Source organism: Diaporthe batatas (genome assembly GCF_019321695.1).
Source record: "Diaporthe batatas strain CRI 302-4 chromosome Unknown Contig00006, whole genome shotgun sequence".
Taxonomy (NCBI): Eukaryota; Fungi; Ascomycota; class Sordariomycetes; order Diaporthales; family Diaporthaceae; genus Diaporthe; species Diaporthe batatas.
Genome location: NW_025408553.1, coordinates 1,797,647 through 1,809,594, shown reverse-complemented (window position 1 = coordinate 1,809,594; position 11,948 = coordinate 1,797,647). Strand labels below are relative to the sequence as shown.

The 11,948-nt window shown below is 57.3% G+C and overlaps 1 protein-coding gene across 1 annotated transcript; it reads left to right on the top strand.

Annotated features, from left to right (window-relative positions):
* Nucleotides 1–5,194: 5,194 nt before the first annotated feature.
* KVR01_006130 (uncharacterized protein) lies at nucleotides 5,195–5,480 on the top strand (the record flags this gene model as incomplete). The annotated part of the gene is made up of 2 exons (XM_044787075.1): nucleotides 5,195–5,212; nucleotides 5,280–5,480. The coding sequence occupies 2 exons, from the start codon at nucleotides 5,195–5,197 to the stop codon at nucleotides 5,478–5,480; spliced, it is 219 nt and encodes a 72-aa protein (XP_044644933.1).
* Between the last annotated feature and the right edge of the window lie 6,468 nt (nucleotides 5,481–11,948).

Genomic DNA, 11,948 nt, shown 5'->3' with positions numbered 1-11,948 from the left:
CTGAGGCAAAACTCCCCACATCCACGAGCTATATGTAGACCACAGGAGGGCCGGGCGGCGGGGTCGCGGCATTCGGGACTTTGATTTCTCAGCAGTTTCACACTGGATTCCGCCGCCCACGGTTCGCGCTGGCTGTGTACATGCCATGGCTTACATGAATCTTTGCGTCGAGTGGCGTCACCTCGCATCCAGAAGCGTCCGTCCTCCGGCAGTCGGTCGCTCAAGACTGAAGCCGCATAGGCGACGTTGAGGCTCGGCGGCTCGGCGGACAGCATGCCTTTTGGAGGCACGAGGTCGCCGGAGGGTCCGAAGTTTATTCCTGACGGCCTTGGCGACACACCAGCACTTCCAGGCGGTCAGGATGTGGGAAGAGCTTTTGGGACCAACGGTATCACCGAAGACAAATCAGCAGCCGCGATCCCAACTATCCCAGTCTTCAGCAGACCAGAGGCTGGTGTGTATTGGTCCAGACCGGGCCACATGGTGTTCTGACCGCCCAGATGGTCAACTTGCTATCCAGCCTCCTGCCTGTAATCATTATTCAAAGCCCCAAAGGGTTGCCTTCGGTACGAGCTCACCGCTTGGTGGCTGGCGGGGCCCGCCAAAGGGCAGTTCGGCGCCGTGCCTCAGCCGGCTCCGTGATGGGCTCTCTTCTGGGCAGGCCGGTCCCACTGCCTCGCAGATTGCCGACCGCCGGAGATAGATTGTCTTTTGTAAGAATTTCCAGCAAGGGACAAGCCGTGGTCGAGAAAAGTTTTCCTCGGTTAAATTTCACAGCCTGTTTGATCACCTTTGGTGACGAATGCGAGCGTCGTCAGGAGTGGAGGCGCGATCAACCCGTGCCATATTCCCGCCTGTCATCTGTGAATCTCCCCTTTCCCCATACCGTGGAAGCAGCCCAGCCCAGCCAGGCGTTGGGCGGCAGCCTCAGCCCTTTTCTGGCGGAGATCTCTGGAGTCGAGCCTTGGGGTCGTTTCCACCTACGCAGGGACCAGTTGAGGAAAACCGTGCCGTGACATTGGGTCCGTGAAGATGGCCTGCTGTCCAGTGGCAAAAGGAGTGCCCGAGGCTCGGGAGGGAACCCTGGGGGCGGCGAACGCCGCTGTCAAACCCACATTGGGCATGCTGAGCCACCTACGGCAGGATTTTACATCGCGGGCACGTCGGGTTTCTGGCAGTTGTCGTTGCCCAAGCAGTGGTTGGTGGACAGGAGAAGATCTTCTCGAAGGCAGGTGTGAAAATTTCCCCTGCCCAGCCAGGTGCTCTGTGCTGTTGCGGTGGCAGAAGGGGATCGAGACCGTAGCCAGGGATATGCCTGCGCCCGGATGCTTGGTCGCGGGACTTGGCCCCTCCTCGCTCCCGGCTTCCAGAAGCCCAGCTAGAGGGTGCCCCGACTCATACACCATCGGTAGCCGACTCATCAATTGGCTTTCGCAAGCCGATTTCGAGTACGGTTATCAAAGTTGTCAAGGGTGTACCTACCCGCCGTCACCCCCCCAAAAGACACGAAGCTTTGGGGAAACGCAAAAATTGCAAATAGCCTTGACGACGTGTTCATCAGCGAGGGTGGGCGAGTCGTGAAACAATTTCTGATGCCCAAGGTACAGCTACACAGCCATGCTCGGGCCGGTGATGCCATTATTCAGGGCCCAAGACGATCTTGCGTCCCTCAGCCCTCAGTGACGACCCCCCAGGGCCCTCATTTCCTGGTTCTCGGGGCGGCCATATCTCTAGACCAGGCACGGTGAGCTAGCGGGCAATGGCTTCGGTGAGGTCGACCGAGATTGGCATGGTACCGTGTCGTTACCAACGCTGACTCGATGTTCACCTGGGCAATCAGCGAATCCTATCGTGATACTAGCGAGTCTTGCGTGTCTCTTCAAACCGCTCGGGCCTCAAAAGAACCGTCGGTGTTGATGACTCCCCCCCGCGCTTTGGGGGCCTAGACCACGAGGTGATCGCCGCCGTGCCTTCACCGGTGTGGATATCGTCATGTGGTCATTGGGGCGAAGGAAGGGGAGGAGTTCGCGTGAGGGCAGTCAGACTCACCGAACAGAGACTCGGTAGTATCCACTTGGTGGTATAGTTTAGCTTCTTCAGGCTCAGAACTCGCGACTCGTCCACCAAGACAGGCGATCACGAAAGGCGCCGGCAAAGCCAAATCGTAATGTGGGGCTCTCGTCGCATATGTCTCCGTACGCCTGTATACATCCGCCTATCGATCTCGCAAAGGGCAAAGGGCCAAGGGCGAAGGACAAGGGGCACGAGACACAGGGCAAATTGTCGGAAACGGCACCGTATACCACAGTATTGTACACAGCACAGTGTTGGGTTAGCCATTCATCAAACCACTGTCGGGCAACTCAGGCACTTCAGGCAAAGACCCGGCTTTGGCGCTATCTTTGGCAGGCTTCGGACGGTTGACTGCGTGGCGCCAAGGGTCCTTCGTAAAGGCTGCAGTGCATTTTTGAGAGGGCCACCACGTGTCTGACCAGGTCCCTGTCAATGTTTCGTCTGGTCGGTGTCGGGTCTAGCCCGGATCTCCTGGCCGTCGTGGTGTGTGCCAAGTCCACAAAACTCGCCGTCCTGGCTGTCACTCTGGCTCAGGGGGGGTACGGGGGCAATACTGTCGACGCTATCCATCATCCGGTCTTCTCCCTGGCGGACACCCAGGCCTAGTACTAGCAGAGCTGATCTACACTGGCGCGCGCCCTCTCAGTGGCCGGGGTGGCGGCTGAAAACAACGCCATCGTTGTGGGTTTTTGTCGCCTCAGCCGCCGTAATCCACCACTATCACGGACTGCCTCGCGAGCCCAGAGCAGACGCGGCTTAACGCCGTGCGTCGTGGCAGCGTGGTATCATGCTCAGGCGACAAATGATCTGCGAGCTGCGCTCAGATCTGAGACACCCGCCCTCAAGCCGAAGCTGGCAGAAAACCGGAGCTGATGCCCAGAGCTACTTGCAAATCATCCGCTGCGTCAGCGGCTTTGCCAGGCCAAGCAAGGGTCCCAAACCCAACATCACAGTGCCTCGGCGGAAGCATGGGCACAGGCAACCAAGGCAACCATCGCAGGCGGGCAGGCAGGTCGGGACAGTGTTCTGCGGAACATGAACTTTAGATCTTGGCCCACGTGTGAGCGTCTAGCATACGGCCTGAATTTCTACGGCCCGGCACAAAAGCTACTGCGTTTCACCGGGGTCTTGGCGTGGCCACAGCACAGATTGCGCCGTGGTTATGTCGCCTCTGGGCGGCAAAACATGATCAGGCTTTCTGCAACGTCGTTACCACTGTGTCCCCCTGGTCAAAGGTCAAATGACTCTCGCAGGAAGTCAATGCCCTCGAAGCTCCAAAGTGAGACCGATCAAGCCTTTTACAGCGAGCCGCGGCTGGCAATCTGAAGGCAATATGGCCAAGTAAGAATCAGCGACTGAGCCAAAAGACGAGTGAGTGACTAAGTGAGTGAGTGACACGGGACGAATGGATCAGGACACGCAAGACATAATGCACGTCTTCTTAGCTACCCGAATCCGACGAGACAAGATGCTGTGTGTCAGTCTGGAATGGGCATCGCCCTCACGTCCTCTCCTATCCGTCTGGCCCTATGGGAGGCCGGGTTCCCCACGACAAACAATGATAGGTGCCCGCTAGCAGATGCCATAGCCACATGCAGCACGCGCCGGCTCTACCAAGTAATCCAGCTAACCAGTAACGCAGCACTTTGCATCGTGCTTATTTCCGTGTGGTCGAATTGCACCTTGGGGATAGGCTTCGATGCAAAACAGACGCGACGGCCGGGCTGTGCGTGATCATACGGTAACCACCACTGAGCAGTCCGGATTTTACTGTCGAGAGTGCAACCACCCGAAGCAGACGCCGGAAATTCCGAGAAGACGGATTCTGGCTTTTTTTCTGCCGCCTCTGGTCGCTTTCCGAGCAACCCTGGAGGAGGCAAATTGCCCTGGATTCTCACTTCACTCCACGTCTGCCCATTTGCGGCCTGAATCCCCTTGGGGATCAAAGGCGGCACTGATCGCCGTAAGGGCTGAATAACATACACCTGGGCAGAACTTGGACACAGTCAGACGAGACAGGCAGAAGAACATGGCAGAGGGCAGACTCGCCCTTCTCAGACAGGCGCAGTCACTACCGGCAACCCACCCGAACACCGCTCTCGATATTGCACTTGGCACATCCGATCGCCAGGTGGGATGTCCAGGACCTGTACGTATGTATCCTTGTACTATGTAGCAGTCTCGTACTGTGCCACACCCGCTCCCACACCACTGCACACCCTCGCAAGTCACCCCGGGCCACCATTACCCACCCTGGGGCACGCAGAAGAAAGACACACGCACATCGGCTCACTCCATCAGGCTCACATTCCCTTCACCGTTTCCGCATCCCGCCCCAAGCAAGCACAACGGGCCAGGGCAGACAAGGTGTGGGGCGCCATCCCACCACACTCCCATCTGCCACAAGAGCCCCCTGTCCTAGGATTTTATCTCCGTTCTGACCCATCCCTGTCCTGGCCCGCAGGCAGAGACTTGTACTGTGGTACCCTGTCCAGCCCTGAACGTCAGGCCCGCCCCTGCGCGAGAGGTACATCTGTACCGCCCTGTCCTAGCGAACCACTCCCAGAATTGTGCTCGCAAGAATGACGATTGGACACAACAACAAGGTTCATGGGGTTTCTCCCTTGTTCCAATATAAATACCTTTTTCGACGTGCAAAATGCTGCATGAAGCCTATCCCGCACCCCCCTCCTTGCCCTCTCCGTAGCCCCCATTCCGTATCCTCACACCTTGGCCCAAGGACCCATCAAAAACGCGTTTCCCGGCCCTCTCTGGTGCTTGAAGCTTAAATACAACCTCGCTCCCTCTTTTGACCGTCGGACCGCGTGTTTCGACCACACCTCACCTCACTCGCTGCACTATATATAACTTGAAGTCTCAGCTCCCGACGACCGTGACTCCATCCGCTCGGCATCCCGCTGACCGACATCAACGACGACAATTTGCACCACGGTGCCGCCCAACGCACATCCGCTGACACATATTGCTGTTGACATCACGCAGGAGCAAGGCTCGACCCACCCACGGAGTCTTGCTCTTGTCAACACATACACACACGCACACACATACTCACACACACGGAAGCCCCGCCACTCGTTATACCGTTGACATACCCGTCAACATGTGTGAATACAACAAAGTACGCCCTGACCTGCTCCACCCAACTCTTATATGAAAGGCCTTCCCATACTGATAGACGCTTCCAGATCGAGTATGCCTGTGGCCACTGGCATGGACAGGCCGCCGTCTGGTGTCCAACATACACCCGGACCCACCGCCGCTGCGCACCTCAGTTTACTCACTACGAGTACCGCAACTGGGAGGTCTGCTCCCACTGCAAGCCGCCCACCTACACACCCTGGGAGTACTTGATCAACCGCCGGAACCAGCCCGCGCACTGCCTGTGATGAAGACTACGCCTCCGTTTTCACAGCAGCAACAGCAGCAGACTTGTCACCAGGCGATGGAAATCACCACCATTATCGGCCACGGCTTCGCGCATTAGCGGCAGGCAACCAGGAGTCCCCGACGAGAAGGCCCACGAGCACGAAACCCAGCCGCGAAGAGGAAAGCCACAGCCGCCCCGCGGGCCATGAGTTCGAGCTACACCCGTGCTCACGGGTGGCCACGCGGCGTGCGGATGGGTGGTGAGGGGGTGGGGGCTGGGAACCACGAACAGAGACGACGAGGACACGGGACGGACGAGGCATCCTCAACGGGATGAGGTGTTACCCACATGCCCTGAATCGACATGAAGTGGGTCGATGGAGGGGGGAGGGGCCAACTGCCGAGACCAGACGAACCGACTGCACAGCCAGCCACAAGCACGGATATCCAGCCGACCACCCACCCACGACAAGAAGGAAAAAAATGGGCAAAACGTGTGAAGTCCGCGATGGGAACGAATTTTTTTTTTGGGCGGCACAAGCGAACGCGAACCTGGGAAACCGCCGAGACGGAAACTCCGTATTTGAACTGGCGGACCTGCCCGGCTTCACCTCGCTTCCGTCCGCCCATCCATCCACCCACCACCCTCTTCTTCACCACTTGCTCGTCTGGCGATGATGGTGGTGGTACGGAGCAGTGGTGGTGCAGCAACCCATTTCGAGGCAACCCACCAATTTGACCCACGCCGACCCCCCCTTTTCTCTGCCTCCCCAGCACTCTTTGGAGAGAGGTGCCTTGTTACTGTGATATACAAGCCACACACACACACACTCGTCCACCCCCACCGGCTATCGCTTCCAAGGGAAGGGAAGGAAACCAAAAAAGGGTGTGTGGCATAGCACAGTAGCAAACAGACTAGGGGGGTTTGCCATGGAGCATCGCAGCCACTTCTTCCCAGCTTGGCGTGGCTGCAGCCACGTTCAGGAACCCGTTTGGTGGGTTTCGCCAGCTGGGATGGCTGCGTCTTTGCAGTAGCATCCCACACTTGTTTTGCTTGACGCTTCGGGCCCTTTATTTACTTGCGTGCTGCCTGCCTGCTTACTTGCGCCGGCGTTCCTCGGAGTCGGCCCCCCTCCTCATCCCCCTTTTCTACCCAAGATTTTTGTTGTTCTGGCTTTTGCTCTTGATTTTTTTTTTTCTTCCTATGGTTTTGCTGGGAAAGTGTGTGGGGCCCGTTCTGCGGCCCCCTCGGCGAAGAAATCATTTCTTCGAGGCGCAGAAAGGAGGGGTGGGTTTGCATAAAACGGATCAAAAAGTTCCCGGGAGACAAAGAAGAGTCCCCTTCCGCGAGACGTCATTCTTCCTCGCTTCAAGTTGTTCATTTTTTTTCTTTTCCTGTCCATCCCAGCCATAATGTGCTTCTGATTTTTTTGTTCCCTAGCACCGTTTTTCTTGTGTCATTGCATTGCGAGCATCTAGCGATTGGTGTTCAGCCATTTTTTTACTGGATTGTTGGGTGGGGCTGGAGAGGGGCTGAGCAGATGAGCATTTGAACTGTGACATTGGGAATCTTGATTAAAGGTGTTTGTATGGTCGGCGCTTGCCCAGAACCTTCTGTCTCTCTTCTAGATACCACAAATCATCAATATGAATCACTTCAACAAACACTTTACGGCAGATGCACTCGTTTCACTCTTGGCCATGTGATAGCCGGCATGCGTTGGCCGTCCCCTCTTCCTCTTGCAGTGAATGAGGCGTCAGTCTCTCTGCTCCTGCCGGGCACCACCGCCGTCAGCATTGCCGAGGCAAGCTGGCCGCGGCTGGTGGTGTGTGTGGTGTGTGTGCCAGCGCGTGCCCATCACTTACACGACGCAGCCGGTGGCTGGCATTCCTAACGACCTCGGGAGGGAGATTGCAACGCTATGCCTTCCTGTTGTACAACGAACGCCCTTCCCGCGAGGGAGCCCGGCGCCAGCGCGCGGCCAACACCCCCCCCCCCCCAATAGCAGCAAGCAAGCAAACCATCTGATAAAAGAGGGGCGCTCTGGCCTGCGGTAAATCTGCGTGATGTACAGTATGGTGTCACCTACCACCATGTACTCGACGGGTTGGGGGGGAAGACGAGAGAGGTACACACACCCCAAAAGCGCCTGAAAGCGAGGGTCCCGGATGGTGGGTTGCATCGAGGGCTGCAAGGCGGTTCCTGACTGGCTCGACCCGGCCGAGAGAGGAAAAGCAATGATGAGCTCCGCCCGTCAACCGAAATTCCAGATCCTTCCTTCTTCCCTCCCTTGCCCCCGTTCCGTATAGCGCGGGCGACCCCCCCCCCTGGAGATGGCAGACTGCAACCATTTGATACCCCATTAGTGGGCCCGGCGTGTAAACCTTAAATTCCAATCCATGCTCGCGTGACGACCATTTCCAGTATGGCCAGGGCAGTAGCCGTACTATGTGGTAGGTATAACTTGTGCTTCCTTTGCACATATCTCTTGTGTAAGCCCGTGGCTCGGGATTTTCAGGCACGCCGTCACAGTCGCACGTGCAATCTGCCGTCGCTATGGGCGGGTAAAAACAGGCACACACTCACAGTCTCACACACCTTGCCTGGGCCGACGCAGGCGCTCACCGGGATCGCCCACCGGGGGTCTGAAGTCAAACTATAGTGTCCACGCCCGCGCCCACATGCGCCCGCAGCGCTGCAGTTGCCATTGATACGCATCCGTGACACTGGGTCATGGGCAAGGCGAGGCGTTGCGCTCTGCTGCCCGATTTGTTTTTTCTTTTTTTACTTTTTATACCACGTTGATAGGTGCACTCGGACTAAGACATGATCTTCAGTCCAGACAGCCACAGAAAGCAGCCAGCTAAGCTCGACGTCTGATGAGCTGGCAGGAAGCCAGCCGAGTCATAGTACGGTGATAAGCGTGATGGTTTTTTCCCCAGCACAGCCCAGAAGCGTCCCCACCGGCCCACGACCAACCATGTTAGCGAGCTGCCACACCTGTAGACCCTGGGCCGACACATGCGTTGCACCTGACGGGGTGTAGCAGGCGGCCAGGCACACATGCACTCTGCTGTTTTACTTGGTAGGTTATGAACCGCGATTGCATTATAAGTACCTGGGCTGCACGTGTTGAATGCAATGCAACCCCGGCTTTGTCAGACCCCCATCCCTCAGCACGAGGACGCACAGTAAGAGCCCAGCAGCGATGGGCCGTGAAACACGTATGCAATGTTATGTATCTATCATGGGCTGCAGAGATGGCAGAGGGCGAGGGCCCAACAAAGTTACCGCGCCGCATTGGAGGATGGACCCCCAGCTCCGGCTCCTGTGCGGCTTTTTCTATCCAAAACAAGTCAAATCTTCAGACCGCTTCCCCAAGGGCCGCCAGAGGAACACACCACGTGGGCGGAGCGGAGCACCACGGGCTGGCTAGCCAGAGCTGAGGGCCTCGCTTGCGTGGATCCTAGAACTTGGCCCCGTTGGGCTCGGGGCTCGGGGCTTATTAGTGCAAGTAGTGTAGGTTTTTTGGGCTTAGGCTTCGGACATCGGTAGAGCCCTCGCTGTCGTTCGCCTGCTAGGGCAGCTGTCAGCGGTCAGAACAACCGTGCCCTGAGACGGATCGGGCTGGCTCTGCGAGGATGATCCCGCTGTCTGATCAGTCATGTCCTGAATCTTGTCCAGCCCGACAAGCACCATCCCGCCCCTCTCACACCTTGTTTTTTGCTTTGGGCGTTCCGTCATCAGTGGCAGAGGCCAAAACCTTGACGCGATTTCCTTCGTTGTCCGAGTGCTAAAGCCGATGGTCTCCCGTCCAGGTGTTCTCCCGCCCAGGTGTGTCATGGACTCCTCTCCTCCTCCCCGGGCGTGCTGCTGCTGCTACCTCCCAACCTTCCGCCTCGATGTTCCTCCTCTCCTCCACCAAACCCCTCTTCCGAGATTTCCTCGATTGGCTTTCCGACCCTCGGAACGCAGTATCAGAAGATGCACCTGCGCACGTTCTTTCCCGCGGGCGGCCCACAGAGCTCCGCACACCCTTCCCGCTGGTTGACCATCTGATTAGAGTTTCCAGCGGGCAGGAAATTTGCCCACATGCTTCAGTAGCACAACACGGCCTGCCTGTCGTGCCTCCTACTGCCTCCGGTCTAGCACTGTTGTGAACCTTGATTTCCTCTGGCCCCTCCGCACTCATCCCCGTCCATCCCCATGGGCAGGGGGCAGGGTTACCCCTCTTGTCAGCTGGGATCATGCTCGACCCTCTCCCGAACATTGAAGTTATCTGAAATCAGGGGTCGTGCTTTGGAGCCCCTCTGCCCCTCTCACACCGAGGTCAAGAACCCGGATGGACGGTGGTTGGGCTCTTCTGGCCCTCTGCTCCTCGTTCGGGGTCGTTGTTTCGGGCTGCGGCTCCGTTCGATTGGGGGCTGCCCTGGCGAGTTGGGCTCTCAGGTACACAGTCTGACAGTGAGGCGTCGGCTGCCACGCTCGCCACAATGCCGCCCCGTTGTGATATGTTTATTACAGAATGCTATTTCCACGTACACTTATGCATGTGTGCCGACGCCGTGTCTCAGGCTCCCCTGTTGCCTGGTACGCGGATGGGCAATTTGGCAGTTTCGGACACTTGAGAGACGCCCAGGATTCACCACCTTTTCACCGCAGCCCCTGGCCGTGGTGATGGTGTGTGACAAGCTTTGCGATGAACACGCCATCGCAGGGTCTCTCCAATCTCACCGGCGGGAGTCCAGAAAGGATGTGGGGGAGCCAGGTTTCATCGCGCGCCCATCACCCATCCATTCCCTTTTCTTTTGGGCGGGTTGGCGGGCTTCAGCACCCTCTCATCAAGGCGGTCTGGATGCCAGGATGCATGCTCCCTATTTGGGACCGCAGTCGGGATGGAGACTGACCCAGCCAGCTCAGCCCAGCCCCAAGACTTCCACCATGCGACAATCATAACGCAGCTTACTTGCTCATCGCATAATGCTGTGGCCCCACGGTCTCGGCCCTCAAAGGCCCCCTCTAACACCCACTTGGCCCAATTTATCATGACCGGGGGTCTGCCGGTAGTGACAATTTTCACAACGCCTAGCCAGATTGAATGGTATCGTAATTTATCCCACTTCTCGGTGTGTACGCATGTCCAGCATGGCAGAAATGTGATGGTATTTCACGATGCCCATGGAGTTGTGATAATCTCTCGACTGGGACAATGCTCTGGGCGTTGGGCCTCAAGCCTACCAGCTGTCGGGCTCGATATTCCATGCACTAAATTATGTTGTGCGCATAAGCGACAAGCTCGAGATCTCATCTCCGATAGGCAAAGCGCCCCAAGATACGCGGTTACTACGGTTGCTTTCGGGACTCACCTAAAGCCCGCATCGGGCGCAAACACTTCTTGTTACTACATATAGTGGACGGACCACCACCCCCCCCCTAGCAGCGCCCGTTTCAGCCGATACAGCAGCACGCTGAGCTTGAATGGGACATTTTCGCGAATAATGTGGTGGGATACTAAATATCGTGGTTGCCACTATTGTTCGGCAATCCTCTGGCTGGCTCTGCTGTTTCCTCTAGTTCACCGACATGCCATCGTCTCTCGTGGAGGCCAAAACGTAAAGGACCGGTGGAGGGCGCTTTCAACTGGTCACCGAGACTGATATCAACCACGCCAGTGGAGTGAGTATCCATCCGGTGGTGGGGGCAGGCGCCCCAGGTGGGCCCGACCTATTCGCAATCAAGTGAGTCCTCACCTTCTGCCGGTGTCATTCTTCAGCCCTCCAGGGCTGCGATGCACGTTTGACTCCACTCCCGGTCCACGGGGTTGAACCCTTCTGCATCCATCTACAGAATCGATCTGACTCACGATTTCGATCGATTTGACTATTCTGTTTCCCATCGTACGAGAGCCACATGGCACGGGTTCGGATGCCCGCTGAATCGGGCACCGGTACAGCGGACTCACTCTACTCCCTGGGCCACCACTCCGTAGATAATCGCAAGCATGGCCAGCCAGAAGGTGGATTCAGAATTTAAACTTTCGGGGCTGAGGACGAAACCTCGAAACTTTCCTCACAGTCGGGCGGCACCGTGACAGGGATTGCGATCCTCGAAAACACAACCCCAGCCAGCCCATCTTGGGACATTGATATAGGTAGTGGGCTTTTCTTGGGCACGCGTCGATCACGTTCGATGAGGCATAATGCGGCAGTCTCGAGAAATCATAGCCCGTCTCTTATCACCCGATGTTTCGCAATCATTGACCGGTCTGCAGGGCACTGCGCACCAAGCGCCGGTCATGTGCTTGATCTGGGCTCCGAAGGCGTCATACCCTGCCATGACCAAGGTCACGCCCTTGTCCGACGGCGTAGGCGTCTCGCAACACCATGGTCGCAGCACACCTTGATCGCAACATCACAGTGTTGCGAGACCGACCCCTTACGACACAACCCACTCTCATCCAGGGGAAGTTATTGTCGGTAGCAGGGTG